Source organism: Myotis daubentonii, chromosome 3 (assembly GCF_963259705.1).
Source record: "Myotis daubentonii chromosome 3, mMyoDau2.1, whole genome shotgun sequence".
NCBI lineage: Eukaryota > Metazoa > Chordata > Mammalia > Chiroptera > Vespertilionidae > Myotis > Myotis daubentonii.
In genome coordinates this window covers 133,460,563-133,478,311 of record NC_081842.1, presented here as the reverse complement: position 1 = coordinate 133,478,311, position 17,749 = coordinate 133,460,563, and the positions used below count along the sequence as shown (strand labels likewise).

At 43.9% G+C, this 17,749-nt stretch overlaps 1 protein-coding gene across 19 annotated transcripts in view; it reads left to right on the top strand.

Annotated features, from left to right (window-relative positions):
* TFAP2A (transcription factor AP-2 alpha) overlaps positions 1–17,749 on the top strand; it is a 29,679-nt gene that overhangs the window by 7,925 nt on the left and 4,005 nt on the right. For 4 of the 19 annotated variants that reach the window (XM_059688592.1, XM_059688591.1, XM_059688586.1 and 1 more), the window contains exons 2-7: positions 1,074–1,508; positions 4,588–4,639; positions 6,688–6,919; positions 8,762–8,880; positions 10,828–10,969; positions 12,653–14,323. In XM_059688592.1, the coding sequence (XP_059544575.1) occupies positions 1,074–1,508; positions 4,588–4,639; positions 6,688–6,919; positions 8,762–8,880; positions 10,828–10,969; positions 12,653–12,941 (1,269 nt within the window). In that variant the 3' untranslated portion in view covers positions 12,942–14,323. The other 15 variants (XR_009451918.1, XR_009451919.1, XR_009451920.1 and 12 more) reach the window with 9 other exon arrangements.

Below are 17,749 nucleotides of genomic sequence, written 5' to 3'. Positions count from 1 at the left end.
TCCTCAACTCCCCCGTCCCTGCTCCACATCTCCTGGCGCGCAGACCTACCTCGCCGCTACTCCCCGAGGCGTGTTTCTCGCCATGTTCATCTTTATTTCCTTGCGTCTTCACTTGTTCCTGAGATGTGCTCAACGTTTGATGCTAAATCCGTTTGCACCCCCCCAAAAAAACGTAGCCCCATATGCCCCTTACCCTAGGGGCCGGGGCTGCACCTCCGAGGGTTCGCATTCCCTGGAATCAACTCTGTTCACTTGTTTTGCAAGCGAATTTCAATAGAGGAACAGAAAGACAGCGTTTCTTCTGCCTTTTGCGGCTGGGGTGGGAGGGGTGGGGCCCCCCGCCCCGGGGTGCACCTCTCTCATTAAACCCAAGAGGGCTGCGTCTATTTTAAACCGGACTAGACGTCCCCATCCATGTGGTAAATCGAACGCCGGGGAGAAAGGGGCTTTTAACTGAGGGAACGGAAAAGGCAGAGTCTCCCCCCCCCCCGCCCCCCACCCCAACCTGCAGTTAAAACCTTCTTTAAGCTGGTCATTTAAACGTGCTTCGTTATAGCCCCACTACGAAATGTTTCTATTTAAATAGTCATGAAATGCTAATAGTCTTTGAACGGGTATGATTTTTCCCTCCAAATAAATGGAACGAGGTAAACAACGCAGTTCAAATGGTGTGTGTGTGTGTGTGTGTGTGTGTGTGTGTGTGTGTGTGTGTGTGTCGCTTCTGCTGTTTAATATTTAGTAGGAATTTTAATTTTGCTGAAGGGAGGTTTCTCGCCGCAGCTTATCGTGGCTCCATTCTGGGAGGCCCTTTTCTATCCGGCCCGACCGTGGGAAGAAATAGCTAAGGAGAGTCTCTTACGCCCCACACTTGCCCAGTCTCCTTCCCCGCGTTTTTGGAAGGGCCCGGTTCACTTCTGGGGTATTTTCCAAAAGGAGCACCTGGGAGCGCGTTTCTGCGGCCTGCCGCCGGGCAGGGGCGCTTTCCCACGCGGCCCTGCGGAGTGGGTTCAGCCTGGACCCCGGAGCCCGACGCCTGACTGCTTGTTCTTCGCTTTCCTCTCGCTCTCTTCTAGGACCGTCACGACGGCACCAGCAACGGGACGGCACGGTTGCCCCAGCTGGGCACTGTAGGTCAATCTCCCTACACGAGCGCCCCGCCGCTGTCCCACACCCCCAATGCCGACTTCCAGCCCCCCTACTTCCCCCCGCCCTACCAGCCTATCTACTCCCAGTCGCAAGATCCTTACTCCCACGTCAACGACCCCTACAGCCTGAACCCCCTGCACGCCCAGCCGCAGCCGCAGCACCCGGGCTGGCCCGGCCAGAGGCAGAGCCAGGAGGCCGGGCTCCTGCACACGCACAGGGGGCTGCCCCACCAGCTGTCTGGCCTGGATCCTCGCAGGGACTACCGACGGCACGAGGACCTCCTGCACGGCCCGCACGGGCTGGGCTCCGGACTCGGAGACCTCCCGATCCACTCCTTACCTCACGCCATCGAGGACGTCCCGGTAAGAGGCCGCGCGGCCGGCGCGAGAGGGAGTGCAGCCCGTCCCCCTCCCAGAGAAGATGCCGGGGATGCACAGCCGCTGGGCCCGGGTTTTCTTCAGTGTGTTCACTTTTTCAAAATCTCATTTTATTTTTGGGGCGGGCGCTTTCAGGACCCACATAGACAACCGAATTTAAAAAATTAAAAATAAGTTGAGTCTGCCCCTAGAACAATGGTTCCTGGAAATCCTCCAGACAATGCCAGCATTACCATTTCCACCGACGCAAATAAATCAGATGAATGTCACAGTATCTCCCCCTCGCCAAGACAGTAAACTGTTTCGATTGGGAGAGGATCTAATTCCACCTCTGAGTCTGGCGCTGGGATTTCCCCCTGTCCTGAAAAAGATGTTAAATTCAACCGAAAGAGCTCATTAAATGCTCTGGCAACTCAAAAGAAAGTGTAAAAGACATACTGAAAAATTAATTTTACCGGATTTCACAAGCATTAGTGGTATCTGAAAGTTGTGTGTATCCCCTACCCTGATTGCGGAAGAGTTAAGTAGCAAATCTGAGCAGAGGGACATTAAAATGCAGCCTTCTTCTCTTCCTAGGGGTGCTAAGTGCTGACCTCATAAATCATTAGCTGGGTTCCAAACGCCTATCAGAACCTGCAACACCCCATATTAAATTAAATGTTCTGAAACTATTGAGCAACATTACTTGTTTTAATTCAGTTATCAATAAATGTAGTTTAAAATGATCTCTTAATAAGCATGATATTAGCACATTTACTCTTTACAATGTAAACCAGCTATTGATAATTTGAAAATACTTTCTAAAATTAAATTTAAACCAGCATCTTTGCTTCAATTCTACATATTTATGGTTTCCTCACAACCTTCCTGAAATGGAATTAGAACAAGCCAATAATTTTATTAAAGCTGTAAAGGCTCTATTAATGCTGCTTTTCTTTGGAGAGGAAATGTATCTGGATGTGATTTTTGCTGAAATGCTATTTCAAATTACTGCATCAAATATTGCAGCAATATGTCCGTTGACAGTTTAATGATTACTGCATTAGATTGCAAAGAAAATGGTCAGATGAACTTACCTGCTTGCTTGGTGAATTTAAAACTGTAAGTTACATAGGAAAATAGAAAATTTATTACCTCTCTCATTTAGCTCAGTTAATCACTGAAATTTGTTGGTTGTGTTTAGCAGCCTTGCATGGAAAGCAGAAAAGTAGGAACTTGATCCAATGTGGGGTTTAGTAAGCATTGTGTGTGTGTGTGTGTGTGTGTGTGTGTGTGTGTTGTGTGTGTATGTGTGTTCGAACATGTATTTAGAGGCTGATACTAAACTGTGCAGTTCTTGGGAAGGAAAACGAGAGGAGCCATAGTTGAGAAAAGCGCAATTAAAACACAAGCGTGGAAGTTGTGACCATTTTCCTTCTTCCCAAAGATTCTCTGAACCCTTTTCCTAGCCTGGTCTTTGGAAATATTTGAATTGCAAAATAATGTTGCAAGCTTTTGAGACGACTGTGCATTAGAATTGCTCTACTTTGCAAAAATTCGAAAGTGGTTGGTGTGAATTCTTAACACCTGTGTAGTCACTCTTTGTGGTGAAATTGGTCAGTAGGAGAAATTAACCTAAAGATCAAATGAAAACAAGGAAACCCAGTTGCTGCTCTCCCCCTCCCTTCCCCACCTTTTAAGAAAAAAATTCTTTCAAAGGAATTTGGGTCAGGAAAAGGGTTGTTTTCAATTTTCCCATTGCTGCAACAGTTAACCTTTAATAAGAATGACTGCTAAATATTTAAGAAAATCAAATCGATGGTGAAAATTATTTAATCATTAATATCTCAGTGGGGTTTTAAACTTAACAGTCTTCCCTGTATGGACAAGGTCTAGAAATAACACAAATAAAAGTATTATGCCACACTACATTTACTTTATGAGTTTAGGGTGCATGCATAAAGGGATCATATTTCCCCATATAGTTAAAACACAAGAACTGCAGCAGTACTCATTTCTGAACATTTCTCAATTTAATTATACTTAAATCCAGAAGCACTTTAGGCAAGTTACAAATGAGAGCATTGAGTATAATAAAACCTGTAATAAAGCAACTTAGTACCATCCACCCGGAATCATTGCGATCAGGCACAATTAACAGGAGCATAAATCCAAGACAGAATGGAAAATGTTTGAATCAGTATTATTGTTGGACAAAGACTAGAGAAGGAAGGAATAGTTTTTTAAATGGTAATGCCTGTGTTTGGTAGCGATTGCGAAATCGTCTATCTCAGCAGCCCTGGTGCTAATTTGTAAACACAGCCAGACATTATATTGCCTGTCAGTTTCTGCATTAGAAAACATGATTTCATTTTACTTTCTAATCACGTTTCGACTCTGGCACACACATATACCCATCCATCCGCAAAAAAAGAAAACCCCACCCCAACAAATCTGCTGTTGGACAACAGAAACAACCTCAAACGTTTTTGTGTTTGTTTTTAAAAATCATTTATATCCCTCTCTGATATCCAATTTAGGCAGTAGTCCTTTTTTTCAAAAAGATCACACAAATGATTATTTTCCCATAAGTGAAGATGTGTGTCTGCATTTGCTATTTATCACACTACCTAAAGCGTTTCCAGCACACCCCTGTCCTGCCTGTCATTTCTATTGTGTTTCCCTGGCTTTTGCTGCTGAGCCCTTGAATCACTAAAAGTCCAAAGCCACCGAGGCGCCAAAGTAATGCTAGGTGCATTTTAAAAGGTTGAGCTGATTGTGGAAAAGATTAGGTGCTCCAGAACTCGATTTTAATTTCCAAAGAAAGTTTTATTCCCAACCCCCACTTCTTTCAAACTCAAATTATTTGCTGGAGGAGGAGAAATTGGCCGTGGGTGTGCAGTGAAACCTCTTGAGTTGCAAAGCCCCAGATTCCAATAAGCCAAGATGAGATGTTTATATATAAATGTCACTATAAGGGGGGAATTTTGATTCTACACCTTCCCCTCCCCCCATCTTGCACGGAATATTCATTTCCTTTTGTTTTGATTATACACTTACATCCATGTGTATCCTTTTGTTGCAGCATGTAGAAGACCCGGGTATTAACATCCCAGATCAAACTGTAATTAAGAAAGGTAAGCCATTTCCTTTTGCATTCCAAGCATGTCCTTACAGGCATAGTGCTATTTAAAAGAACTTGCAGAGCTGTATTTATTTTTTTCAAATACGATTTTCCTAAAGGCTCAGAATTAGCAAACAGGCATAGAACAGCAATGCTTGATCGGCTTTCAGTAGGTTAGCAATGGCAACAGGCTAGCTTTGTTCTGATTCATGATTTGATTATTTAATTTAGTTTAATGATATCTGGACAAACACATAAAATGTGTAATAGTTTAACCGATTTGGAAGTGGCATTTCAATTTTGAAATGTTTTAATAGTTTGTGTGAGTGGCCAGGAGTGTTAAGAAGTGATATGCTAAAACAGTGCAAATAATTTACTATTGATATAAGGGCAGATGATAAAGAGACATAGCATTCCTTAGCAGAGTGAAAAAAAAAAAAAAACCTTCCATGATTTTCCACTTAATTTCTCATTAGCTCTTTAAGGGTTTTTAAACTTTGTGAATTAGGTTAACAAAAATTTGGCTTTTGGTTAAAATTAGCATCTTGAAGATGTCAGTATTGTTAGCATAATTGTTCATAGCAAAATTTGTTTTAAGTGTCCAGTGATTTGGATGGATCTGTAATTTGTATTGTATTTAGTGAGTAGAAATAAAGTTTACTGGATTAAATGCTATTCACAGCAGCTTTGTTGTTGTTGTTGTTGTTATGGTGGCAATGTTACATTTCAAGATTCTAGGCACCACCAGAGGACGATGCTATATAAAACTGTTCTCATTTCATTTCTAACCCCAATCAGTTTGTTAGCGAGTTTAGAGTTTCATTTTTGCATCTGTGAAGTCTTTGTCACATCAAATTAGATGTGCAAGGGATAAATCTTAAGAGATGCTCTTTCCAAGTCGACATGATAATTGGCTCTTTTATTAGTAATCTCTCAAGAGTTCGTTTAACTCCTATTGTCTCTATTAGCCTCCCCAGAGCTATTAATGTCACAAGTGATCTATCCAAAACTAGAGCCCCCCCCCCACCTCCCCATACATCTAGAATATCCCATTAAAGAGGGAGGAGTAAGGCAATGAGAATGTTTACACATTATTATATGTCTCCATGTGGGATTTTAAAAATACAAACGCATACGGTACTTAAATGGTTATGAATGCATCTGAATCATATTGGTGTCGAGAAATGTAACGTTAGTACACTTTCTGCTGGTCTTGAAATTTGTTTCTAACTATGATGGGTCCGACAATGAAGAGCTAATGAATTTAGCTAGTGAGGTATCCCCCCTGCCTTCCCAATGGGGACGCGTGAGCAGAGGACCATTAACTATTTGCTCAACCAAAGTATCCCGTGGTGGGCCTGTGTAGCCTTCCTTCTAGTACAAAACCGGCCTTCGGATGGCTCTTCAAAACTCGAGTCGTTCTCAAAACTAAACATAGGAAAGGGCCTATTTCTCCAAAGGATGGGGCACGTGTTGTGTGTGTCAACAGACCACTTCCCGGCTTGGTGCTGCCTTAAAACTGAAAATGCTCATTTACAGGCTGATTTGCCATCTAAACGCTGGGCTGATTTTAATGACAGGTTTATGAAGTCATTTCCCCCCAACACTCAACCCCTCATTCCACCCAACTCCAAAGGACGCGTAGTTGGCTTGCTCTTGGTTTGCAAACGTCATCCCCGCCCCTGCACCCCAAGCCCGCTCTGGAGCACCTTGTCTAGGGCCCCCCGTCCTCGGACGCTGGCGCTCAGCGGCTCACAGGGGCACCACCAGCTCCAGACAGCGCCCTGACTAACAGGACAGGGTCTGGGCAGAAGCACGGGCCTGGCCGGGGGGCTGTGGGGGCACCTCCAGGCCGGGGGGGAGGCGCGCCGAGGAGAAGTCTTGATCCCAGGACGGAGGAGGGCAGGAGGTGGGAAAGAGCCATGCAGTTTTCAGGGCTGGAAGAAAAGGGGGGCTGCCGCGCATCCGGGGCGCCGGCCCTGGCCGGGAGGAGAGGCGTGCCCGGCAGCTCTTGGGCGGGATCCTGGGCTCCCACACACGGCCTCCGGTCTGTCTCCGCAGGCCCCGTGTCCCTGTCCAAGTCCAACAGCAACGCCGTCTCCGCCATCCCCATTAACAAGGACAACCTCTTCGGTGGCGTCGTGAACCCCAACGAAGTCTTCTGTTCAGTTCCGGGTCGCCTCTCGCTCCTCAGCTCCACCTCGAAGTACAAGGTCACGGTGGCGGAAGTACAGCGGCGCCTCTCACCGCCCGAGTGTCTCAACGCTTCGCTGCTGGGCGGAGTGCTGCGGAGGTGAGGCCTGCGCGGCCCGACCTCCCCGCCCGCGGCCCGGGTGGCACTGCGCCTGCGCCGGGCCGCGACGCCGACAGACCTCGCGCCGCGGCCCTCCCTTTGCGGGACAGGAAAGGGGCGGGGAGAAGGCGTGGGACGGAGTGGGTGGAGCTGGGGGCGGGGCTAGGCGGCGCGCGCCCGCCTTCCCCGCCCCTCCCCGCGCGGGGGTGGGGCCTGGCGCGCGCCCGGGTGGTGGCGGCCGCGCGCTCGCTGGGCCCTCCGGCTCCTCCCGCCCCGCCCGGCGCGCACGCGCAGCTCGCTCCGCCGTGAGCTCAGTCCCGGCTGCGGCAGCCGCGGGGCGCCGTGCAGCTGCCTTTTACCTCCTTGCGCACACCTTGCTGGCCCTGGAAAACTTCCTCTCGGGCGCCTCGCTTTTCTTTACCTCCGTGTAGGGTCTCCGACGGGTAACCCGTCGTTCCTAGAATAGTTTTAAGTGGAAGACAGTTGCTTTCTCTTGAGTCAGCTCGCCATGCCCGCCGTCATTACCACCTCGGACAGAAGGTGACTCCCCGTGCCCAAGGGGCTTGCATTCAGGGTCGCGATGTCTGGCGGCCCCGATGTGTGCCAGGCAGCATGCAAGGCACGTTTAAATGCATTAGGTGCAGTCACTGCCGACGAATACATGTTACATACGTGGCCTCACCCCGCGAGGTCGGAATGATTCATTTCGTAGATAAGATTTTATAAGCCGCAGCGAGGTGGAGCGTCTTCCCTCAGGGCAGGTTTCTCCCTCCGGTGGGCTTCTTCCTCCTAGGGTTCCACCCAACCGAGGGTCTTGTGTTGAGCTTTCCCAGACAAATACTTTCTCCCCCGCCCCCCCTTTTTTTCAAATAAGAAAGTAGACCAAAACTTTATCCTTTTGATATTCATTTACCTACCTATGAGACTTTTGGTTCTGCTCTGATAGGTATATCCCATACAAAGCCTATCAAACCATTCTTGGAAGGTTTTAACATCAGCTATTTTAATCTTTTCGTCCTCCTTCACAGTCACTTGGCTGTCCCTTTGTAATCTCTCACTGTCACAGATCTGAGTCCGCCCTCTGCCTTTTCCTCCCCTTCCCCCACCCCCAATATTGGAGACTGTTTACCTAGGGGAGTATAATCTAATCCACACAATTAAAGAGCACTTGAGTAGGGAATAAAATCTGAAATTAATTAATTTGCTGTTTTATTTAAACAATTTATCTTAACCACTTTCTGATTATGGAAGTCTATTTAGACATCTATTTAGAACCGCCTCCATTGTCTCAAAATCAGTGAAATTTTTAAAGGCCGATAGCAGCTTTTGACATTTCCTGTTAGGCTGGTGACATGGCATGTAAACAGTTGGTGAAATGAATTCCCCGTTGGGGCTAAAGCCAGAGCAAGAAACGTGAGAGTGATGATAACTTTGGTTACTCTGAACAACCTAACAGCAGATCTTACAAAGACAATTTAAAGACCCCACTGGGATGTATGTGATTGTAACAACAGGGAAAATATACAGTGACCAGTTGAACTAAAAAGTACCTTACACCCTAGAGGTGAGAGCTGTTTTTGTTTGTGGTTCTTTAGAGAGTTGGGAACTCAAAACCTTCCAACCTGCCACAATAATTGCAATAATAACTGAAGACAGACGATGCTTTAAGGTTTAACAAGCATTTGTCTCCTATGATGTTTCTGTACCATTTCTCCCTAGATTTCCCTCCCTTAAATATCTCGGGGCTGTGATTCTTAATTTTAGGAAGCTGTCAAAATTACTATAATATGATGCAGAGCAACCCAATGTTTTCTAAATCCCTTTCCTATATTTTTGAAACAGGGCGAAGTCTAAAAATGGAGGAAGATCTTTAAGAGAAAAGCTGGACAAAATAGGATTAAATCTGCCAGCAGGGAGACGCAAAGCTGCCAATGTCACCCTGCTCACATCACTAGTGGAGGGTAAGCGAGTCTACTTGCTAACAAGAGGGAAGTTTCTTCTGGGGAAATGGGTAGTACTTAGTGGCCAGATGTTTGGTTGTATTTTGTGTCAATTGGGCAGTTTCATTTTTTTTCCAGAGAACGAAGCAGGAAGTGAATGAAATTCTTGCATGTCAAAAAACTATTTGCATTTATTCCTACCCTCCTTTCCTCTTCCCCTCTGCCACAAAATTACACCTCCCTAGCCCAATTTCTGACCTAAACAATGTGAAAATTTAAGAACTGCATATTCTCCAAGTTCCTGTCTCCCTTATAGAGCTCAGCAGTAAATCACTTAAGGTATTCTGACATCTGCATTTGAGAAATGCGTGACCATTACTTCCTGAATTAATTTGGGAATCTTTGACCTGCATCCTGATTTAAGACCATCCTGAAAGCTCAGGGTTATATACCCTTTCAGTTTTTGTTTTCCAAACATATGCTCCCTTATCTCTCCTTTAATTGTGCGTCTTTACTTGGAGGGGAAGAAAAGTGAGTGATTTTAGACTTTGAATTGTTTGGATATAAAAAGAAAAAAGAAAGATGAGCATTGCAAAAAGTTTCTCCTGGCAGTTTTAAACACACACACGCACGCACGCATGCATGCACACACACACACAACACACACATGCATGCTTCCAAACCCCTCAAAAACAAAAGCCAACCCTGTCCTCACTCCCTGCTCTAGATGCACCGTCACCAGGATCTTCTCAGATTCCTGCTTCCTCTAGATTCCTGTTAAGTTTTTCTGATACTAAATTGGCTTAAGTTGAGTGTGTTGGAATAAATATATAGCTCTCTTGCATTTTCCTTTGTGTTCTGCTGGAAATGCCTTATGGCTATAGGGAAAAAGGCACTTAAATTATCAGGCAGATTTCAAAACTGCCATTTATATTTACAGAAGGCATTTATCTTATTTACATTTTCTATTTGAGGAGGTGTAATACAGTTGAATTCAACTTCTAGCTTTGTAAATAACTAAAAATGTTTAAAACGGTAAATTTGAGGAGGAACCTTATGTACCATTTGATAATGGTGTCAAAGATGACAATAATATTAACTGTTAAATAATAAGCATTTGTTCAGTGCCAGAAACTATCTATAGTAGCATTATATTCATTATATTAAAAATAATACCAATACATAAAAAATGCTCTATCCATACTCCAAGAGACCTATATGCAAAAAAAAAAAAAAAAAGTAGTTATGAGTTCGGGTGTAGTGTGAGAGTATGTGTGGGTTTTGGGGTTGAGCCCTGTAGCAGGGAGGCAGTTTCTGGAGAACTGTTATTGTTTGTGATCCGCTCCATTTTATGGAAACAAGCTCTGCGGAGAGGGCTTTGATGCTCTAATTGGCGCATGCGTTCTTCCGGAGCTGGAGCTAATGGCAGGAAGCCCTGCAGTAAAAACCAACTGGTTCAGGAAATTAAAACCAAAGATTCGAAAATCAACAACACAGACAGACTCAGTGGAGTGACCCTCAAATCCTCTTGGTTAATCGGTTTGGATGAACAGATAATTATATGCGATCAAGTTAAAATGTAAACCCTTAGTTGTTACCTTGCAGAAAAGCTCAAGGCGTAATTATGCATACCATTTATGAATGCGTTGATAGGTGTGAGGTTGGACTACAAGAAACATTTTAAAAGAGAAGTTGGGACAATGTTATCAGGGTGGGGATGAGAATGGGGGTAGTGGATGAGATTTACATTTTCAAATCATCTTGGCCTTCTAGGGTAAGTGGCCATTTTTCCTGATAACTACATCCACCAGAATCTACCGAGAAGGAAATAAAATGCCTGAAATGAGAAAACAAGTATTTTGTGTTTCCTTCAACATCTGGTTTAAGAAAATAAGGGAGTTGGGAGGAAGTTTTGATCCCAACTCTACATTCTCTTGCACTCGCCTCCCTCCTCTCACCTCTTGCCAGGAGAAGCCGTCCACCTAGCCAGGGACTTTGGGTACGTGTGTGAAACCGAATTTCCTGCCAAAGCAGTAGCTGAATTTCTCAACCGACAACATTCCGATCCCAATGAGCAAGTGACAAGAAAAAACATGCTCCTGGCTACAAAGTAAGGCGCTTACCTCTTCAGGGTTTCATTGTGAAGAGAAACAAAAATCAAATTTGCTCTCACTTTTCTCTTTTCCTTTTGTGTTAGTCAGCTTTGTTGTTGTAAATATTGATAAACACAATCTGATAAATCATAATCTATTTTAAAGGGGAGGTACAAGTAGAATTGTTCTGTGTATTTCCATCTCTTCTGCCTCACCTTCCCATCACAAACAATTAATGTGTGTGTGTGTGTGTGGGGGGGGGATTGTAGGGATTTGATAGAAGTTGAGCGTGGGTTTGTGACTATGCTGTTTCAGAACGACCAGAATCAAGTCATCAAAGGAGTAAACAGGCTTGTCTATATCGGTTTCTTTTTCTTGCCCAAGTCAGTTTTTGTCTTCTATCAATGTAAACCCTTAGTTGTTAATCCAAAGGCAAGGATTAAGTAGTGGCCTGCAAAATGTGCAAACCAGTTGTCCTAGTTTCAACCCTAATCCCTATCCCATTTCTTGCTTCCTTTCTCCTGGAAAGTGACACACACACCACAAGGTTTAGCCCACAGGCAAGATATCAAGTAGGTTTCAAAATGGCCCCTAGTTGTATTCCCATGGGTGCTTGGTTGAATAGGCTTCTGCAGGTGGTATGCGAAAAGAAAATGACTGTCTTGGTATGTTTTCTGGGCATGAAAAGGCTTGTTTGGAGGCCTTTAATTATCAAAGTCCACGTCACAGGAAGGCATGGAACCAGAGGGCAGAGGCCGCGGCCTCAGGCAGCACAGTGTTTGGCCTGGGGACATCATCAGTCTTGGGGAAGGCAGCCTGCTAGCCTCCCACTTTTCCCTTCTCCCTACCTCCACCCCAAGGCCCAGCTCATCCTTGCTTCCCACATTCAGAGACAGGGCTTCCAGTGTGCAGGCCTCATCTTCCTATATGTCAACTTTTCCTCTTTCCTTAGGTTCGAAGCATGCCCATGTTCACAATTTCCCTAGAGAGCTTTATTTTATTTTGATGTATGGGGAAACACATGGAATGGGAAACTGAAATGACCCCTTCTTCTTCTCCAAACCACTCTGAATGTCCCCAAGTCATGGGGTTTTCATGCCTTTTTTTTTTTTAAAGGCAGAATAATCCCAAGAAAAGTTTTGCCTTTCTGTTCACATGCAACTGATTAGAAGGTGAATGAGTGGAGACTTCATCCCACAAACTGCTGCTGAGGTCTCGCTAGAAGATCAGAGAAGAGGGTCTCTATAATATTTTCAACAGGACAGCTGATGGCCGCCTGCTGTTGGCCATTGAAGAGAGACTTGTGTTTGACTCCTTGTCCCTCTTACTGTCCTTTGTTCTCTTCTCATGTGTGAAATGTTTTCCAGCGACTAGGATGTTTGGTGTGAGCAAGAGAGGAGGGGTTAGAAGTTTGGTATAGCTGGGAGGCAGCTGGGGGAGGAGGGGGAGAGAGACAGAGGCAGAGACTGAACACATTAGTGAAATATTTAAAGAAGGAGCAGCGCTGTGTTAGTGGACACTGCTGGGTCTTCCAGCATGTGGCCCCTGCAGGTCTGTCTCTAGGGCTGGGGTCTTGGGTCAGGTCAGTGTCTGCTGGATCCTGGCAGAGCTAAGCGTAGGGAGAAAGGTTGTCTTTGCTGCTGGTGCTGCCCCAGAGGCGTTTCATGTCTCCCTCTCTCTCTGCTTCACTTGTGCTGCAGACAGATCTGCAAAGAGTTCACCGACCTGCTGGCTCAGGACCGATCTCCTCTGGGGAACTCGCGGCCCAACCCCATCCTGGAGCCCGGCATCCAGAGCTGCTTGACCCACTTCAACCTCATCTCCCACGGCTTCGGCAGCCCGGCGGTGTGCGCCGCGGTCACGGCCCTGCAGAACTATCTCACCGAGGCCCTCAAGGCCATGGACAAAATGTACCTCAGCAACAACCCCAACAGCCACACGGACAACAGCGCCAAAAGCAGTGACAAAGAGGAGAAACACAGAAAGTGAGGCTCTGCTCCCGCCCAGCCCCTCCCATGCCTCGCCAGCCCCTCCCCCAAGCGCCCACCCACTCTGTCTTCCCCGCACCCACCTCCCCCGGCAGGTGACAGCTCCGGGATCAGCAACCCCCCACTGCTGCTACTGCTGCTGCTGCCGCCGCCGCCGCCGCCGCCGCCGCCCCCTTCAGTCCTCCCGTCTGGGCGCCTGGGGACTGCTCTGCACTGTCAGCGGGGCAGCCCCTGCTGACTCAGGCCCTGCCTCAACTTCCCCTGTCAGCACCGACCCACTGCCCCCATGTGGAGCCTAAGAACAGAACAGGCCGTGAAGCCAGCAAAGAAAAGTTCTGTCGGAGTTTGTGAACTTTTTTTTTTTTAAATAAATAAAAAAAACCCACACAGCAACAATGGCAACAACAACAAAACTTAAAAACTTTTTTTTTTCTAAAAAAAGAACGCAAAAATTTAAAAAAAATTATATGAGCTTCATGGGACTGAATCACCACCTTCTCTTACATACATCGGGTCAGATTGTAGCCATACTTAAAAAAGGCAAAAGGATAATGACATTTTTATCAGTATTGTGAATAAACTTGAACACAAATACACGAAGTTCCATGTCATGTCTCAGTTGTAGAAGTTTTTCCTCTTCAAGGTAAAGCGACCAACTTGAACTTTCTCTGGCAACACGATTCAGTTATATAAGGGAATCAGTGTTCATGTCTCTGTATATATTTATTTATGTGTAATTTAATGGGAAGTGTAAATATGGTGAGTCTGTTTTAAGCCTTTTTTTTTTTTTATTTATCTGGTGATCTCGTTTACCTCTTGTTTAGTGGGTTTTGAATCTTCCCTATTAGTTCTTCATGTGGTTCATGGTACTTATTTAGAAATTCAAGGTTTGGGGGGATTCTTTTTTCCTCTGGGATTCATGAACTTAGCATGTTAAAGATGACAATGAAACAGCTGAACAAATAAAAAGCAAGTAAAGTAAAATTTTACATACAATTAGAATTACATTTAGCTTTTCATTGAACGGAAAGAAAAATTGATATTGGACCTGGGAAAGATTTTTAAACTTGAGTGGTTTCATAACCCTTCTATGTATTATGGGGAGGGGAAAAAGTTAATTTTATTCCACCATCCTCCCTTAAAAGCATCATTTGAGCAATAAATGAGTATTGTCTTTAAACCAAGGGTTAGGGATATTTTTTCCTCTCTTTTTGTTCAGAGAAATTCAAACATGTGGGACCACCTGGCATTCTGTATTTTCACTGGCCATTTTGGAAACAGTTCTAGTTGTATTGTATTGAGTTGTGCCGGCAGTAGTTTCCATGCCTGTCAATGTATCATAGTCCTTTGTTGCCCAGATAAATAAATATTTGATACGCTTTATGTCGATTTTTTTTTATTCAGTGGCTGTCTTTACCCAGGCGTATTTTTGTTCTTGGCAGTATTTTTTATTCAGTATGGTTACAGTAATTGAGTTTAACTCTCCCTTGGCAATTGCTCCTTGCAATAAGCAGCTGAACCCATTGTTTCCCTCAAGTATAATAAAAACTTACTTTCAACTTGGAGTTCAGAGCAGGGTATCATTTAGATATTCCACTGAGTCTGTATCCAGACAAATGACACAATAAAACCCAATGTATTCTTTTGGATAAAAGATTGTTTGTACTGCTAAAGGAATGACACACTATCTTCTCCTTACTAGAAACATTCATTTTATTATTAAAAATAAAGTTTTATTTATGTTGATCCTTTAGGTTTTTATTTGTGTTTTGGAAACCAAAATATAAAATCTTCAGAACCAAACATTAAGGATGGCAAGGAAGATGGAGAATAGAAGACACCTGCCCTCCCACCCCCCACACCCCTAACTACTTTGGAGTCTGTCTCAAAAATTACTGAAATTTAAATTGTTAGTTCAGTAGCACAAAGGAACTACCACTTCAGCCTTCACTTGCTAGCTCAGGCTTCTCAGAGGCTAAGACATGTAAATGAGCTAAAACTAGCTCTAGTTTTCTGGGAGGAGAAAGGAATAGTGGCAGACATGAACACGGGGCAGAGAAAGAGATGGCAAACTGTCTCCCATTTATTTTAATATTTTATTTAGAGATGAATTTCCTCCTATGCTGTTCTTAGTAGCTCTTGTGGGAGCAGAGGGGAGTGGGAAATTATGTTGATTTCCAGAATCATTTCTGCCTGCCCCTAAAAGCCGACCCACCCCTATCTATCACCACAGGGCTCCTCCTAGAACCTTTTCGAAATAGAAAATGTTCTCAGAGGCGGGGGCGGGGGGGGGGGGGGATGGGGGGGGAGGGCCTCTGCAGCCTTCTCCTGTCTGTCTTCTACAATAACAGGACTCTCTGTGCTCAGCTCTTACAGAGGAAGGACTTCCTGTGCATAAAAATGGTGAATCCAGAGCTTCTAAAACTGATTTGGAAAGTCTGCTTTGGAAGTGCGGAGGGTTTTTAATGATTTTTCAGAAGAAAATGGAGATAGATAGCGGGAAGTTTTATAGGAAAAGTCAGAAAAAGTATCTAGGTGTAGGTTTAATCTCCTACACACTGGAGGAGATTTAGCATTTGTTCATCTGGTTTGGCATTCCGAAGGACTAGGGAAGCAAAGCATTAGGCAGTGTCCATTTTGCAGCCTTTTGCTTTCTAATCTCCTTATGGAAGGCAGTGTAAAATCAATCCTGACAGACGAATGAGAGTTGGTGGAGTCTAAATTCTATTTCCCAAAGCCAGAGAATTCATAATAATGGTGGAGTTTTTTTTTTTTTAATTCAAATGGAGAGTGTATCCTCAGAACACAAGGCGGCAATTGTTTTTTAAAGCGGTTATTTATTATTTCCTAGAGAGACTGGTTAACTGTAACGTAGATGTAACAAAATAATGAGGCGAATGAACCCTAACTGTACATACTCTTGACAGAAATGAAATGCACACAGCATCATAGCAGGTGAAGTGAAGCATTGTCTATCAGGGCTGTTTTTCTTGGCTGCATCTCAGATTGTGTGGGGGGATCCTAACCTCAGGCACAATAGCATTCATAAACAGCCATACATTGCTGCTCTTTCTCCAACGACACATAAATACTCATTTTAAAACGAAAACAATCTTATTAAATACCATTCATTCATATCTGGATTTACAGATGCTTGTTATGTTGGAAAAACCTGAACCCAATATAATCCTTGCATCCTGAGAAAGACAGAAAGGAAATAGTGGGTTAGAACATTACAAGGTCATAATAAACAATGGTTTCTAAAGGCACAGAATTAGTTACTTTTATTCTGTAATTGGACATTTTGAGGATCATGATATTGTCACTTCTTTTTCTTTAACAAACATTAAAAAGAAGTTATATATATTTTTAAGGGGTGGGAAGATTAGAGGGTTGTTATTAAAAATAATTTTTATGGGACTAACCAAAGGCTATATGGATTTTGGCTTTCTCTGTTGTAACCAATATGTATTTTCTAAAACACATGGTGATTATTGAACAGGTCACATATTTATATACTAACAGCAGTGATTATCTTTGAATTAAGTCAAATGAGGATACCTAGTTGAATTATAAAAATGCTTGCTAGGCTATGCTAATTACCACACCCAATTTTTATGGAAACACAATGCTCCTTCATTACCCCTTCTATTCTCCAACAGCCTTTGAAAATCACTATCCAACCCATTCCTCCCCAAAATCGAATATTAATATAATTTGAGTTCTTGATGGAACTACCATCAGGACTGCAATGCCCCGCAGCTGAAATAATATTTAAAATAGAAGGGATTTGACATTTGAGAAGTCAGTGGCTTGAAATACCCAGTTGTACTTAGCTAATTCAGTCCTTAACCTCTGGTTTCAAATAAATCAATTACAGTCGATTCCACTTCAGTTCAGAAGTGCACAGGGTTTTAGTTAATTGAATACATTTTATTCACTTGCTAGGAATATTCATTTATCAAAATTCCAAATTTAATGTACATTTCTTTACACCTCAGATTATGTTAGACTGCACAATCAGATCAAATTTGCCCTGGTTTCCCCCAACTCCTGCTTAAAATCTAAATTTCACCACTCTTTATGAAACGATGCTTGCCATTCCTTTCTCGATCAAAAGTAAGTTCATAATAATTCCATGCCAGGCAGGAGAGCTGTTTTCCCCCCACAAAGAAAAAAATCATGTGGTCATCATCCTTGCGTTAACTTTAAATAGGTTAAGAACAGAGCTGGATTAATTAAGTTTTTAAAAAGTATTGACCTGAAATTTTAAAAAAAATTACGCATGGTTTCCATTAGAGCTTAACTTGGCTGCAGCTGACAGGTATGACAACATTTTAAAGCCGCAGGCCCCTTTTCTTAACCCCCTCTCTTCCTCTGTCTCCCCCCGCCCCTCTGGCTTTTGGAGAAGTGCTTGAATAAATAGTGAATTGTTAACTGAAAGCAGTATGGTTAAATGTGCCCAAATGAAGTTGTGCTTTAAACAGATATTGATGTATGCAGTGTTTTATATTTATTGTTTGTAGCATCCTGCTGGCAGCAGTTTACTGTTTGGAAAGGAAAGGGGTTAATTAGCGTCATTATCAATCACTAATGCTTGCCTAACGTGTCCAAAGAATAATCAAGTTAGAGGACGGCATGAAGCCAACAGCTGCTTCATCCCAGTTACAGATCTCCTCCTAAGCCACTCAGTGATGGGGTGGAAGGGGTGGGGGGGATGAAGTGAGGGGAAGAATCGTCATTGCTTGGGTAAAAGGGCTATAAAAATCAGGTCAACTCACTAGAGATTCAAGAGGCAGAAAGTACAAC